A 15,526-nucleotide genomic window follows, 5' to 3' on the forward strand; every position below is an offset into this window, starting at 1 on the left:
TTTTGGTTTCCAAGGGAACCCTGGAAGAGATCGCGGATAGTCGGGAATTCGATTTAGATTCTTTGTATGGTTCTCGGACAATATGTTAAACGTTGAATGGGAGATTTAGCATGACTCAAGCCTTTTACTAATATCCCCTGACAACTATTTACGTTGCTTTATAGGTAAGACATGCATTGTCTATTTTTATTCTCAAGTATTTCTGCTCCAGAGGGGTATTTTGACAAAAGACTGCTTAACTGATGGTGCTAAATGTAACTTTATATTCTACCGCCATTTTCCGAAGTATGGGCACATATTGAGCAGCTTTGTTGAGCACCATGAGGCTTTATGGGCAGAATGTTCCATTTACCCTTATGAAAATAAGTTGTTTTCCAATCAAAAGGATTTTATGCATGCACCTGTCCAATGCCTATTTGCTAGCTGTCTGAATGCGAGTAACTTAGTTTATAGCTAAATCATTTATCCGTTACAGAAGTGAAATGGGGAGGACTTTGTTCAGACTTGTCTTAATCTTTAACTTGTTAGCTAATGTATTTTTTTATTCTTACCAACTGAAGGTTCTTTGTGCAGGGAGTGCACAGTGAAGCTTTAGAAGAGCGATTGTTTTGTTTTTATTTCAAAAGGTGATTCCCAACCTTTTTTGGTTACTGTACCCCCAATCACATTTTGCTCAGTCCCGGAGAACCCTTTTGAGTCTTCCCAAGTACACCCAATAGCCGGGCACTTCAATCTGGCCCGCAATACATTAAAAAACATATACCGCTTTTTTTTCTCCAATTTCGTGGTATCCAATTTAGTCTTGTCCCATTTCTGAACCTCGACCCAGCCAAGCCGCACTGCTTCTTGACACGCTTAACCTGGAAGCCAGCCGCACCAATGTGTCGGAGAAAACACCGTACACCTGGCGACCGTGACAGCGTACATGCGCCCGGCCCACCACAGGACGACGCTGGGCCAATTGTGCGCAGCCTCATGGGTCTCCCAGTCACGCCAGCTGTGACACAGCCTGGGGTCGAACCCGGGTCTGTAGTGATGCCTCAAGCACTGTGATGCTGTGCCTTAGACCGCTGTGCCACTCGGTACCCCCTCCAGGGGTACATGTACTCCAGGTTGGGAACCAGTAGACTGATCTGGTCTACCATCTGATCTGCTAAGGCTATTATAAATTGGGTTTGTCTACATTTTTCTAATTGTGTAAATGCATTGCCATCAACTTGAGCTGAATTTTTCACCATGCCATTGACTTAATGTTTGTCTGCTCTGCTTTGCCCATCAGATCAACTATTGAATGAGTGTATAAGAAGTCTGCTGCTGGTAGAGAGATGGAGAGTGCCTCTCACACACTGCCACTCCTCCCTATATCTCATCCTTATCCCGCCACTCTCTACCACTGCCTGCCTTTCTCTTCCTCTCTTTTGCAAACTTCTTCCACTGTTCATGTTTCACTCCCTCTGTCTCCTCTATCAATCCCGCCATCCCCTACTTCACTTTGTCCCACAGCCCCAGCTTCAGTTCACCTCAAGACTCAACCTCTCTCCCCTCTTTTACACAACTTGTCCCCACCTTTGTTTCTTGATGGACAAAACTTACACTGCCTAAACTCTCTAACCACATCTGACGAAGATGACTTGACCTGCCTCAACTGGCTGCATCAAAGAGGCAACTTGCTTCCCCTGCAGCCCCTGCCCAAAACAACACCACTGCCTCAGCTGGGGCCCCAGGAACCCATACCTACCCCACACCTTCCTCCCTCCCCATCCAAGCCCCCTTACTCCTTTAGTAGTCTAATCTTCATGGCGATAGAGGACTCGCCAGACAAGAGGCTCCCAGTAAAGGGTATCTATGAATGGATAGTGAACAGCTTCCCCTACTACAGAGCAGCACCTGGGGGATGGAGAAACTCTGTTCGACACAACCTGTCTCTGAGTAAGAGCTTCCGTCGGATTCACAGGGACAAGAGCCAGGTGAGATGTGTTCACTGGTTTTCAATGTGTCCGTTTGCATGGTCTAGATTTTGGTTTGAAATTATGGTGTTTAGTGATATTGAAGATTGTGTATGATTTCTTTTTCAGTTTGTAGGGAAGGGCTCACTGTGGTGTGTGTGTCCAGAATATCGACATGCTCTTCTGGAGGTGCTCAGGAAAGCGCATTATTACCACGGCACCAACAGTAACTTACTTAACAACACTGCGTTGTGAGTATGAACAAACACATTTGCAGTTTAGTTCAGTGTTAAATATCATGACCAATTTGCCCAAAGACTTGTTGGTTAATGAATGTCAGTTAATGATATGTCTTACAGTAGTAGACTTATCACAGCCCAGTCAGAACCTTACCAGTTGTCCAACTAACTGTATTTGTCATCCCTCTCTCTGTCCTGTGTGTCCGTGGAGCAGGTTGGAGGGAGCTGATTACGAAGTATCTATGGTGTGTGACACTGTGGAGATCTCAGGTTAGCCCTCCTCCATCACTAAGCATGTCAGCCTCATAACTTGATAACCATGCTGAACATTGGGGTAAACTACAGCCCCTGACAGTATTGTAATGCCTCTTACAAATGTTTTTTTAAGATGTCAGTTTCCTCTTAATTTTTCATTCATAGCTTAATCTAAATACTTATTTTCAATTGAGGAACAATTGATCTATCTATTATACCTTAACTCATCTGCCGATTCTTTTTCTTTCTTTTTTTCCCCCTAACCCTTTCTCTGCATGTTGCATGGTTGGTGAGTTTGTGTGCTGTTGTCTTGACAACAACCTTCTATTGCCTTGGCAACCTATAGCCATAGCAACACACTGGCTCAGTTCTTTATGTCACTCTCTTTTAGTGCAGTGCTTATGTAAAACTGGTTTTGGCCAAGGCCAGTAACTCCCTACAATCCACTTAGATTGTCTACAGGGTATACACTGTAATGTAGTGATGGGTGGAAAAAATTGATAGTTATATTTTGCGATGTTATTTTGGATGATATTATATCGATACTTTGACTCCAAGTATTGATTTGTGTGTGTGTGTATATATATATATATATATATATATATATATATATATATATATATATATATATATATATATATATATATATATATATATATATATATATATATATATATATATATATGAGTACCAGTCAAGTTTGGCCACACCTACTCATTCCAGTTTTTTTTACATTTTCTACATTGTAGAATAATAGTAAAGACATCAAAACTATGAAATCAAACAAATGGTATCATGTAGTAATCAACAAATCAAAATATATTTTATATTTGAGATTCTTCAAAGTAGTCACCCTTTGCCTTGATGACAGCTATGCACACTCTTGGCATTCTCTCAACCAGCTTCATGAGGTTTGAACCATTTGAACCAATCAGTTGTGTTGTGAGAAGGCAGGGGTGGTTTACAGAAGATAGCCCTATTTGGTAAAAGATCAAGTCCTTATATTATGGCAAGAACAGCTCAAATAAGCAAAGAGAAAGTCCATCAAGTCCATCACAGTCCATCATCACTTTAAGACACGAAGGTCAGTCAATCTGGAAAATTTCAAGAACTTTTAAAAAGTTTCTTCAAGTGCAGTTACAAAAACCATAAAGAGCTATAATGAAACTGGCTCTCATGAGGACCGCCACAGGATTGGAAGACCCAGAGTTACCTCTGCTGCAGAGGATAAGTTCATTAGAGTTAACAGCCTCAGATATTGCAGCCTAAATAAATGCTTCACAGATTTCAAGTAACATACACATCTCAACATCAACTTTTCATAGGACACTGCGTGAATCAGCCCTTCATGGTTGAATTGCTACAAAGAAACCACTACTAAAGGACACAAATAATAAGAAGAGACTTGCTTGGGCCAAGAAACACGAGCAATAGACCAGTGGAAATCTGTCCTTTGGTCTGATGAGTCTGAATGTTATATTTTTGCTTCCAACCCGCTGTCTATGTGAGATGCAGATTAGGTGAACAGATGATCTCCACATGTGTGGTTCCCGCCGTGAAGCATTGAGGAGGAGGTGTGATGGTGTGGGGGTGCTTTGCTGGTGACACTGTCAGTGATTTATTTAGAATTTAAGTCCCACTTAACCAGTATGGCTACCACAGAATTATGCAGCGTTACACCATCCCATCTGGTTTGTGCTTAGTGGGACTTTCATTTGTTTCCCAACAGGACAATGACCCAACACACCTCCAGGCTGTGTAAGGCCTATTTGACCAAGAAGGAGAGTGATGAAGTGCTGCATCAGATGACCTGGCCTCCACAATCACCTGACCTCAACCCAATTAAGATGATTTGGGATGAGTTGGACCGCAGAGTGAAGGAATAGTAATAACAAGTGCTTAGCATATGTGGGAACTCCTTTAAACTGTTTGAAAAGCATTCCTGGTGACTACCTCAAGGTGCTGGTTGAGAGAATGCCAAGAGTATGCAAAGCTGTTAAGGCAACGGGTGGCTACTTTGAATAATCTAAAATATATATATATATATATTTATTTATTTTCCTTGTTTTTGGTTACTACATGTGTTATTTCATAGTTTTGTGTCTTCAATATTATTCTACATTGTAGAAAATAGTAAAAAAATAAAGAAAAACCCTTGAATGAGTAGGTGTGTCCAAACTTTTGACAGGTGAGATATACAGTACCAATCTAAGCACAATATCCCATAATAACAGAGTGAAAACGTGTTTTTTTTTTTAATTGGGCAAATTGATTGAGAATGAAATACAGAAATATATTTTTTCCATAAGTAATCACACCCCTGTGTCATACTTTGAGGCGATTACAGCTTTGAGTCGTCTTGGGTATGTTTGTATCAGCTTTGCACATCTGGATTTGGGGATTTTATCCCATTCCTCCTTTTCAGTTTCACAAGCTCTTAAGTTAGAAGGGGAGTGGTGGTGAACAGCAATCTTCAAGTCTTTCCATAGATTTTCAATAGGATTCAAGTCTGGGATTTAGCTGGACCACTCAAGGACTTTAACATTATTTTTCTTAAGATTTTTCTTGGCTGTATGCTTGGGGTCATTGTCCTGTTGGAACTTAGACTGGGGCGAAGATTTAAGGTTGTTTGCACTCTGAAGCAGGTTCTCATCAAGGAGTTGCCTGTATTAGGCTCTATTCATTGTTCCCTCTATCCTTACCAGTCTCACAGTCCCTGCCGCTGAATAGCATTTCCATAGAATGATGCTGCCACCATCATGCTTCATGGTAGGGATGGTGTTAGATGGGTCATGAACTGTCTGTTTTCTCCAGACATGGCGCTTTGCATTCAGGCCAAAGAGTTCCATCTTAGTCTCATCAGACCAAATATTTTTTTGCTTTGAGTCTTCTATCTGCCTTTTTGCAAACTCTAGGCAGGCTGTCATGTGCCTTTTTGTTAGGAGTGGCTTCCGTCTGCCCACTCTCCCAAAAATCCCAGATTGGGTGAAGTGCTGTAGAGACTGTTGTCCTTTTTGTGGGTTCTCCCTTCTCAGCCAATTAACTCTAGTTCTTCTTTCCCAGTTCCTTGGTTGGATGGCCAGCTCTAAGCAGAGTCTGTGTAGTTCAATATTGTTTTCCAATGATGGAGACCACTGAGCTCTTGGAAACCTTCAACACTCTAGAAATAGTTTTATACCTTTCCCCAGATGGATGCCTCATCACAATTCTATCTCAGAGATCTACGGAAAGTTCCTTGGACTTCCTGGTGTAGTTTCTGCTCTGACATACGCTGTCAACTGTGGGACCTTTATATAGACAGGTATGTTTCTTTCTAAATCTGTAGATCAGTCTAATGTCCACCACGTGACAGGTCCAGAAGTGAGCCAGCATCCTCTTGGGCCTCAGCATCTTATTTACATAAGTATTCAGACCCTTTGCTATGAGACTCGAAATTGAGCTTAGGTGCACCCTGTTTCCATTTATCATCCTTGAGATGTTTCTACAACTTGATTGGAGTCCACTTGTGGTAAATTCAATTGATTGGACATGATTTGGAGAGGCACACAGCTCTCTATATAAGGTCCCACAGTTGGCAGTGCATGTCAGAGCAAAAACCAAGCCATGAGGTCAAATGAATTCTCCTCAAAGCTCAGAGACATGATTGTGTAAAGAGACATATCTGGGGAACGGTAACCAAACATTTCTGCAGCATTGAAGGTCCCCAAGAACACAGTGGCCTCCACCATTCTTAAATGGAAGAAGTTTGGAACACCAAGACTCTTCCTAGAGCTGGCCACCCGGCCAAACTGAGCAATCGGGGGAGAAGGGCCTTGGTCAGGGAGCTGACCAAGAACCCAAGGGTCAGTCTGATAGAGCTCCATAGTTCCTCTGTGGAGATGGGAGAACCCTCTAGAAGGACAACCATCTCTGCAGCACTCCACCAATCAGGCCTTTATGGTAGAGTGGCCAGACGGAAGACACTCCTCGGTAAAAGGCACATGACAGCTTGAATGCCAAGCGACACGTCTGGAGGAAACCTGGAACCATCTCTACTGTGAATCATGGCGGTGGCAGCATTATGCTGTGGAGATGTTTTTCAGTGGCAGGGACTGGGAGACTAGTCAGGATTGAGGGAACAATGAACAGAGGAAAGTACAGAGAGATCCTTGATGAAAACCTGCTCCAGAGCACTCAGGACCTCAGACTGGGGCGAAGGTTCACCTTCCAATCGGACAACGAACCTAAGCACAAAGCCAAAACAACGCAGGAGTGGCTTCGGGGCAAGTCTCTGAATGTCCTTGAGTGGCCCAGCCAGAGCCCTGACTTGAACCCGATCAAACATCTCTGGAGAATAAGGCTATCTCATTTTAGAATAAGGCTGTAACGTAACTTTAATGTGGAAAAAGTCAAGGGGTCTGAATACTATCCGAATGCACTGTTTTGTGAGGAACATGTTTGGAACATCAAATTGCAATAACATTTCAGAATTGAATCACAATACATATAGAATTGTGAAAATTGCAATTGTATCATTACCTCAGTATCATGATAATATCGTATCGTGAGGTCCCTAGCAATACCCAGACCTACTGTAATCTCTTTAAACTGTTCAATTGTTCTACTGTATAGGACACTATTATAAACAATTGCACATCAACCACATGGATGTTGATGTGCCACATTTTTCAATGTGCAGTATACAAACTATTTTGGGTCTCTCTCACACAGATTCCCATTGTCAAACTCTCCTCCTCTCCTCCCCCTCTACCCCAGCCTTGACCTTAGACAACCCACCTCTCTCCTCATATCCACTTTGCCCTCTAACCCCTAACCATGAGGAGATGGTCAACATGGAGGCAATGGAATATGAGGAAGAGGTTGGTGAGGAGATGGAGAAAGACCCCCTGTCAGACAGTGGCTACATAGAGTTACACTACTACCAGTACCACCAGTACCAGTATCTGGTCCTGCCCGGGGACACTGAACTGGATCTGGAGACCGTAGAGATCCTGCAGCTGGATGCTGAGGCCCAAGAGGCTGCTGGGTCACTTTTGGACCTGGCAGGGGGTGGACATTAGACTGATCTACAGATAAGGACATACAGTGTGGTCTAAACAAATTGACCAATAGACTGAAGTACACTGTGATGTAAGGAGATTATGTGTAACCTGAGTAATATAAATTGGCAATACGTTGCTGTGTGATGATATTTTGACACTGCCTGAGATTTGATTTGCTGTCATAAAGTGATATACTGTAGCTACTATGATTGCACATCCAAGCCACCTTACCTGATGCATGTAAACACATTTAAGCCACTCGCCACACTCATTGACATATACCAGACATTGGCGTATGCTTTTGGTATAAATTGAGGAGGAAAAATATTGACGCTGTACTGATAAGAATCAAGGCCTCTATATTTTGATGGAATACAAAAGATGAATGATAACATGAGAAATCTACTGCCAATTAATTCGCTCTCAGATTCAGGGGACAAAGAAATGTATGTTCAATTCTGAATCCTGAATCTCATTTTATAATCATCTCTACCAAGTGCATCTTTTATTGAACACTTATTGTGCAGAATTTATTTTATAGGCTATGTCTATGTTTAGAAAGAAACATTAGACATTTGTCAATCATTCAACTCTTTTTTTTTTCATTTCATAATTGTATTAACAATAAAGCACCAAACTCTTATAGGAACTGTTCATTTTTCTTTTTGTGTTCAAACGTTTTATCATGTACACCTTTTTCAAATACTTTATGGGAATCTATCAAGGAATCAAATATTTCTATAGTTTATATTTCTAAAGATCTTTGCATTCCTTGGATTCAATGTGCAGACTGACACCCCTAATTAGTGGGGAGACATTTGACTGGAAATAACAAGTAACCGAAATAAATGCACATTTTTATTTGTGTCCTTCTCGGTATTATGTCAAGAGCCAAAGCGCAAGATTAACATGTTGAAAAAAATCATAGCTATGTAGGAAAGTCGATTTTGGGTGTGGTGTTGATGGCATAACCACACTTTATATTCCGCGTTCGTAGCACTTCGATAAAACTACATTTGCCATCATCATTAGCGCAACTGTTATTGCCTGGAGGATCTTTGTAAATGTAGTTGAACTACTTCTCTGGATTACACCATTGATCAACACTAAAACTACAAGGCGATCGGACACGGAAGTGACAATTCGTAGTTGGAAAGTTTTCATGGTTGCAGTGTTGTTATTTTTCTGACTCATAGCTATCTTGCGTGTTCCTGTGAAATTCGCTCATTTGGGATACCAAAGGTAAAACAGTGTTTCAGTTAATAAATAACGACTGTTCATGAACAGTAAAATGTCGTTAACAATTGTGAGAATGTTTATGTTAGCTCGTTGCTTTTTTCGGCGAGCTAAAAGCATCGCTAATTTGAGCGTGCGGTCAGTTACGTTAGCTAAAATATTGTACTATGCCGTGTCAACTAGCTAGATTGCTGAATAATTTCACTTGCCAACTAATGCCCTCAATGTATCAAATTGTTATTGGTTCAGAGTAGGCATAAACTGTTGTAGTATAAAAGGAGTGTGAAATTGTTTGGGCCTTTCTATGTACTGTTAGCTAGTTACACAGATAAGCGAAACCTGTTTCAGTCATGCATATGCCTTTGTTACTCTGTACACTGCCTGTCAGACAGTCATGGTACCACACCTTCAGAGCACCGGTCATAATTGCTAATTGGCTATCTTGTCTATGACAGGAGTAATGTAATAGTGTGTGAACACATTCATTTTAGTCTGATCTAAGAATGTCTAGTAAGGTGGGATATTGATGTAGCTTCCAACCAGGTAAAGAATTGGAATGTTGTGTTGATTGATATAGCCCTATTGGCCTTTTCCCCATCTTTCAGCAAGGGTGGCTAGGAGCACTGCAACAAAGAGCCTCATTGAGAGGGCTAAAGGAATCTCCACGTGGATGTGGAGCGTGCATTAGCTCTCAGCAGGGTTGATGTATCACACATTACTTAGATACAGTCCTGCACATAGACCAACATTGTCTAATGAGTTAAAGAGTATCTCTGTATGAATAATTTCTCATTGGGTTTTCCTCGTGGGGGGGAAATAACATTTCTATGCTACTCTGTCTTTCATGGCCTCAGTTTGAGCTTGAATTGTTTATACAAGGAGTGAGATGACATGTCCAAATATAATGGCATAAGTTACCAGAGTTGTAACACCCAGTAGTTATACAGTATCATCAGCGTTGATATCAGCTTGATGTGAGACAGGCCTACATCTAACCGGCAATAACATGAAACAATTCACGCCTCAGATAAGTACCTACATATAAGTCAAAATGTCATGTCTGTCCCGTCACCCACAGGGAGCGATGGGCAGTGAGCCAGGTCCAGTCCAGATTGTGACAGTGTGCAAGAAAGATCACTCCTTTGCCTTGGATACAGAGGCTTTAGGACGGGTTCTGCTTGCACCGGAGGTTCGGGATAAACATGTGGTGGTGCTCTCGGTGGCCGGGGCCTTCCGGAAAGGCAAGAGCTTCATTCTGGACTTCATGCTCCGCTACATGTACAGGAAGGTCAGTGTTTCTGAAAATGGAACATGTACAGCCACACTTGGTTCAAAGTTCAGTATGTCATTCGTTTTATGTCACATACCATCTTTCCCTGTGACGTGAATTGTTTCCTGATATCAGGCTTAATCCCAGGGCTGCTGACCAGTCAGTAATGTGTAGCGATGTCTGTATTCCTCCAGAAGCATGGTGAGGAGTGGCTGGGTCAGGAGGATGAGCCCCTGACTGGGTTTAAATGGAGGGGGGGCTCAGAGCCAGAGACCACCGGCATCCAGCTGTGGAGTGAGGTCTTCCTGGTGGAGAAGAGTGATGGGATGGAGGTACTGACTCCAACGTTCAAAACTATGCTCCTTGGAATGATTGTGCAAAGAAATTGATATGTGCATTGGAACACAAAAGTATGCAAATTGTAATGTTGGTGTTGGTATTATGCATTTGATTGATGCATTGATTTCTGCCCTCGATAGGTGGCAGTATTACTGATGGACACCCAGGGTGCATTTGACAACCAATCCACCGTGAAAGATTGTGCCACAATCTTTGCCCTCAGTACCATGACCAGCTCAATACAGGTGGTCTACTATGCACTCATGTAATTTGTTGTAATTGGTGTTACTTTATAAAAACATGTATGTAATATGGTTGTGATTGTTTCTCTCTTGCAGATCTACAACCTCTCACAGAACATTCAGGAAGATGATCTGCAGCAGCTGCAGGTCTGTGTTCCTCAGCAGTAACATGTTTGCCTGGCTGAAACGACAGACTCTTGCTAACTCGATTCTCGGGAGACACTGTAATGTTCCGATAATGAAAGGGGCTGTGCTCTTACAGTGGTTGGTTCTCTGGGTCTCTCTCACTGAAACACCCACCCACACACACAGCCCTACAGCCCCACCACCTTCCATTGCAACTATTTGTTTTTCAAATCCAAGCAGCAAGAGGACTCAATCAGCTTGATTGCTCAAAACTGAGTTCTAAAACTACTGTAAATGTTGGACTCAATGAGAGTTAAAAAATAAACAGGGTATTCAGACCCAACAGTGTGTACACAGCTCACATTGTGCCACATGGTCTGCTGTCAGACAGACTAACATGTTCTACCTGTTCCACAACCTGAGAGCATTGCTCCCCAAAGGCATGGAAATATCAGGGAATTAAAAAACCCTGACATGGGTTTTGGATATCAATATGCTCATTCAAAATCAGAATTTGAATGTACCTAAAGTACATTTTTGTCATTTATTATTTGATTTCTCGGCATAATGAAGGACATCCTTTATGTTCTGTCTTCTTCCAGCTGTTCACAGAGTATGGACGCCTCGCCATGGATGAAATCTTCCTGAAGCCATTTCAGGTATGAGAACCAAAAGTCTTATAAATACAAAGCAATTGGTTATTAAGAATCTAGACCAATCATCTTTAAGTTCCTTTTGACTTTGCTTGCTGCTTAGGGTATAATATTTGCTAACTAAAAGTGCATTATTATATGTGCCTTGTTTTTAATTGGTCGCTCCATTCTCCCATTTTCTCAGTCTCTGATGTTCCTAATCAGGGATTGGAGCTTTCCCTATGAATATAAATATGGTCTGAAGGGAGGCAGTGAGTTCCTTGATAAACGTCTACAGGTACTCGACCCTTTTTAGGGTACCATTTAATGTTGTTGGTGCTGCACTGTGTAAGATGAGAGAGTACATTTTGCCAGGTTTAAGTGTGCATTGGTGATAGTAACCAGTATTTGTGATGTTGTGCAGGTGAAAGAGACCCAGCATGAGGAACTACAGACAGTGAGGGAACACATTCATTCCTGCTTCACCTCCATCAACTGTTTCCTGCTACCACATCCTGGGTTGAAGGTGGCCACCAGCCCCGCTTTCAAGGGCCAGCTTAGTGGTATGGTTGCTCCTTGTCCATCTTGTTAATCCATCTAATGATATCCACCTGAGTGTCTGAGGAAGGAACTTAATCGGTTTCAAACCTGTGTCAGATGTGGCTCCAGAGTTTAAAGAGGAGCTACGCAACCTCATCCCCACACTGCTGCATCCAGACAACCTGGCTGAGAAAGAGATCAACGGCAACAAAGTCACCTGCAGGGGCCTCCTGGAGTTCTTCAAGGTGAGACTGTGTTTTTAGCCCTCTGAGGTTCCTGACTGCAAGGTTTGTATCATTGTTGTGTTTGACAGTGGAATGTTTGATTTCAGGCATACATCAAGATCTACCAGGGTGAAGACCTACCACACCCAAAGTCCATGCTGCTGGTACACACTCATTTATCACTTAGTTTTCAGCATTTACACCTCTTTGAGAGATATAATGTAAATGCTGTATTGCTCTTTAAACAGACAAGTTCATATTTGAGGTTCTTAAGTCTTGAGGTTTTGTTGAATGTCACTAGTCCACTGCCAGTAAATGTACATTGCATCTCTCTCACACAAGGCCACAGCAGAGGCCAACAACCTGGCAGCCGTGGCGGCAGCCAAAGACCAGTATTACAAGAACATGGAGAAGGTGGGTTTGTGTTCTTGGCAAAGAAATCTATGTGCATTTTTTCATCTGAAAGAAAAATTCCTCTTTACTCTTAAGGCCTTGCATTCTGTATTAATCTCTCTATTGTCCTAAAGGTCTGCGGGGGAGACCTTCCCTATGTGGCTCCTGCCTCTCTGGAGGAGAAGCACCACTTCTTCCTCCAGGAGTCCCTCCATGTCTTCTCCTCCACTAAGAAGATGGGAGGACAGGAGTTCTGTGACCGCTACCAAGACCAGCTTGAGGCCGAGTTGGTAGAGCTGTGGCAGTCTTTCAGAAAGCACAATGAGGTAAGAGAGACTGACTCACAACCCAGTGGTATCACTTGGCACCAGATCCATTTTTGTCAGTAAAGATTTTATTTTCCATTTTAAATTTACTGTGGATACATAAAAGGTAGAATTAATGAAGTTCAGATTACAGATAAACATTTTGATTAATATTTTATTTTATTTCTCTTTGAAAGTCAAAGAATGTCTTCACTGCATTCCGGACGCCTGCAGTGCTGTTTGTCCTTGTGTGCTTCCTGTACGTGCTGTCAGGGCTATTGCTCTTCATCGGCCTGGCTACCATTGCTTTTGCATGTGACTGTGTCTTGGGCCTGGCCATGGTCGCCATGCTCACCTGGGCCTTCATACGCTATTCGGGAAAATACCGGGGGCTGGGGGGAGCCATCGACCAGACGGCAGGTGTCATACTGCAGCAGGTGAGAACATCTTTTGAATTGTAGGTGTGGGTGAGATATGAGACAAGGCCCATTACAGTTGGTGCACCGAGTATGCCGTTAGACTGTAAAAAATAATTATAGCTAAGCATAGTTGTTTGTGAACTTTTGGTAAGAATCAAAATGTCCTTAGAAGTAATTCACGTACCCTTATTTAAATGTTTCATTCAATGCAATTTAATTATGTCCTTTTCTTTCAGGCCACTGTGGTGTTGAATAAGTCGAGGCCAGCGGTGGCTAAGATGAAGAAATCCAGCTAGATGGCCTCTTTCTCATTGCAATACAACACGCACACATCCCAGCACTAAAGCCTTACCATGCTATCACATGGAACCGACATATAGCACTGACAAGGTGCAGTTACAACACCAACACATGATTACAATGGCAGTGGGAGGTCAACATAATGCACATACACCAGCATCTTTTCAATCGCACAATTTTACACTACATCACTCTATCTACATCAAGATGAGACCATAGTCTTACAGAGTATCTGCGGCAAAGGTGCATTATCTCATACCCATGGGGTTGTTTAATCCTCTGGACCTGTTTTTAACACTGACTGACACTGCCATTCGCACACTCCTTGTCTGTAAAGACAACCCAGTGATGTTTACTTAGACACCCTAGACCCAAGTAATGCATTGTTATTGGACATGCCATGGATTTCAATGCATCATAATCTATGTATCCTTTGTGACCAATGCTTATTACTAAGAGGCTGGCGTGGAGGAAGTCAAATTAGACTTGAGCAATTTATCCTCCAGATGGAATTTACCTCTGCTGTGCTGTAATGGGGTATACATGTAGCCAGATCTTCTTGACTGTATGCTGGTCTCTTTGTACCTCTCTGTGGCCTTGTGCACATTCCATCCCATTCCCAGTTTTGCAGCATGCTCCTTATTTGCTTCCCCTTATCCATGTCAGGGATTCCTTGTTGTTGTACTGTTTTGCTTTTGTGTTTTATTCCAGGCTTGGAATCCGACTGTAATAGCTCTCATTTTATGTTTTTACAAGCCCACTTTAGAGGCACCACTTCTCCCTTGTAACTTGACCAAAAATGTCTTGCGTTACTTCTGAAATTGAATGGTTGGTTGAGAAACGTTAGTTAAGTGGCACTTACTTGATGAATGAATGCTCCAAAGATGTTATATGTAAGATTTCGCTATACAGAGGATCACTTGAAATTAGATTGTGATCATTTGAGAACTTAAAAAAAAATCTGGATTATGTTAACTGGTTTGTGTGTAAACAATTGATGGGTAATATGAGGCCCTTGTTCACCTGTCAGCCAAAGAATTACCCATAAGCATAGGGGTACAATGAAAGGCAAAAGACCTTGCTTGTCCTCAGAATCCAGATAATTATACATAGTTCTAAAAGTTGTATTGTCTCTGACTTTCTTTTTGCACATTCCATGTCTGTGTTCCATTCCATTGTTGAGGCAAACAATTGGAGGCGTTTTCCGCATTTACTATTGCACTCTCCCTCCTCTCTGTACTGTTACTTTTTAACTCATTCAACAAATAAAAATATACATTACAGTAGATGCATGAAATTCATTGCTTTTTTTTTTAAATCATCTTTTGCAATATTGTTTTGTGGCCTTGGTAACTATGTTTTTATTTACAATTTTTAGAATAAGTATTGCTCAAGCCAAATAAAATGCAAAAGACCTGTAAGTTTGGTTGAGTTCTTGACTAGTTCATATACCTATTTCACTATAAATTGAATATATATACCTATGTCAAGCCAAAAACATTTTTCATTAAATTATTCTGGTGTTCCTTTTACTGATAGGGTCAGTATGGAATGGATATAGGCCTACAGATGGTTGATGACATTATTGATATTAGCAATCTTATTGCAGTCTTTTAATGATGATGAATCAATCACCCCTTACTGTTAGTTGGCATCAAGCAGGGTTATGGAATTAATTCATAGGGTGGGCGTGCCAAAGGACAGGTTTTTGTGTTGTACACTGCTTCGTTGTAACCGAATGAAAAGGGGTTATTATCCATTCATACTCCAGTGGCGGAGCCGTTCCCTCTTTTTATTTTGTCTTTGTCCCTCCTACTTCCCCCCTCTTGCTGTCACTCTTTTCTATGCTCCACAATGCTGCTCCCACCAGTATGTACTGCGCAGTGAAATTTGCTATAGCGAAAATCATGTCCTTGTTTCCTTATATGGTGATAGGCGTCGCGGGCTGCCTTGTTGAACCGAAGCGCGTGCACTGCCGCCGCCACCATTCGCTTCCATATTTGGAAGTGAGTTCAACA

The 15,526-nt window shown here is 41.9% G+C and overlaps 2 protein-coding genes across 2 annotated transcripts; both read left to right on the top strand.

Moving 5' to 3' along the window:
• Nucleotides 1-30: 30 nt before the first annotated feature.
• LOC135526359 (forkhead box protein N2-like) lies at nt 31-8,125 on the top strand. The gene is made up of 5 exons (XM_064954676.1): nt 31-164; nt 1,280-1,967; nt 2,076-2,197; nt 2,400-2,455; nt 7,151-8,125. Exons 2-5 carry the CDS (start codon nt 1,326-1,328, stop codon nt 7,498-7,500), a joined length of 1,170 nt encoding a protein of 389 aa, XP_064810748.1. The 5' UTR covers nt 31-164; nt 1,280-1,325; the 3' UTR covers nt 7,501-8,125.
• A 490-nt stretch (nt 8,126-8,615) lies between these two features.
• On the top strand, nt 8,616-14,794 carry LOC135526360 (atlastin-3-like). The gene is made up of 14 exons (XM_064954677.1): nt 8,616-8,724; nt 9,797-10,006; nt 10,183-10,320; nt 10,468-10,572; nt 10,666-10,716; nt 11,298-11,354; nt 11,533-11,625; nt 11,752-11,890; nt 11,985-12,112; nt 12,199-12,255; nt 12,434-12,505; nt 12,619-12,810; nt 12,987-13,226; nt 13,445-14,794. Exons 2-14 carry the CDS (start codon nt 9,803-9,805, stop codon nt 13,502-13,504), a joined length of 1,536 nt encoding a protein of 511 aa, XP_064810749.1. The 5' UTR covers nt 8,616-8,724; nt 9,797-9,802; the 3' UTR covers nt 13,505-14,794.
• The last annotated feature ends 732 nt before the right edge of the window (nt 14,795-15,526 follow it).

Source organism: Oncorhynchus masou, chromosome 32 (assembly GCF_036934945.1).
Source record: "Oncorhynchus masou masou isolate Uvic2021 chromosome 32, UVic_Omas_1.1, whole genome shotgun sequence".
In the NCBI taxonomy this organism is placed as follows: Eukaryota; Metazoa; Chordata; class Actinopteri; order Salmoniformes; family Salmonidae; genus Oncorhynchus; species Oncorhynchus masou.

Excerpts from the sequence above, each read along its gene's own strand:
- LOC135526359 (XM_064954676.1), top strand. The coding sequence starts at position 1,326 with ATGGAGAGTGCCTCTCACACACTGCCACTCCTCCCTATATCTCATCCT. Across the intron at positions 1,968-2,075 it reads TTCACAGGGACAAGAGCCAG|TTTGTAGGGAAGGGCTCACT; the intron begins GTGAGATGTGTT and ends TTTCTTTTTCAG. Across the intron at positions 2,198-2,399 it reads TTACTTAACAACACTGCGTT|GTTGGAGGGAGCTGATTACG; the intron begins GTGAGTATGAAC and ends TCCGTGGAGCAG.
- LOC135526360 (XM_064954677.1), top strand. The coding sequence starts at position 9,803 with ATGGGCAGTGAGCCAGGTCCAGTCCAGATTGTGACAGTGTGCAAGAAA. Across the intron at positions 10,573-10,665 it reads CCATGACCAGCTCAATACAG|ATCTACAACCTCTCACAGAA; the intron begins GTGGTCTACTAT and ends TCTCTCTTGCAG. Across the intron at positions 12,811-12,986 it reads CTTTCAGAAAGCACAATGAG|TCAAAGAATGTCTTCACTGC; the intron begins GTAAGAGAGACT and ends TCTCTTTGAAAG.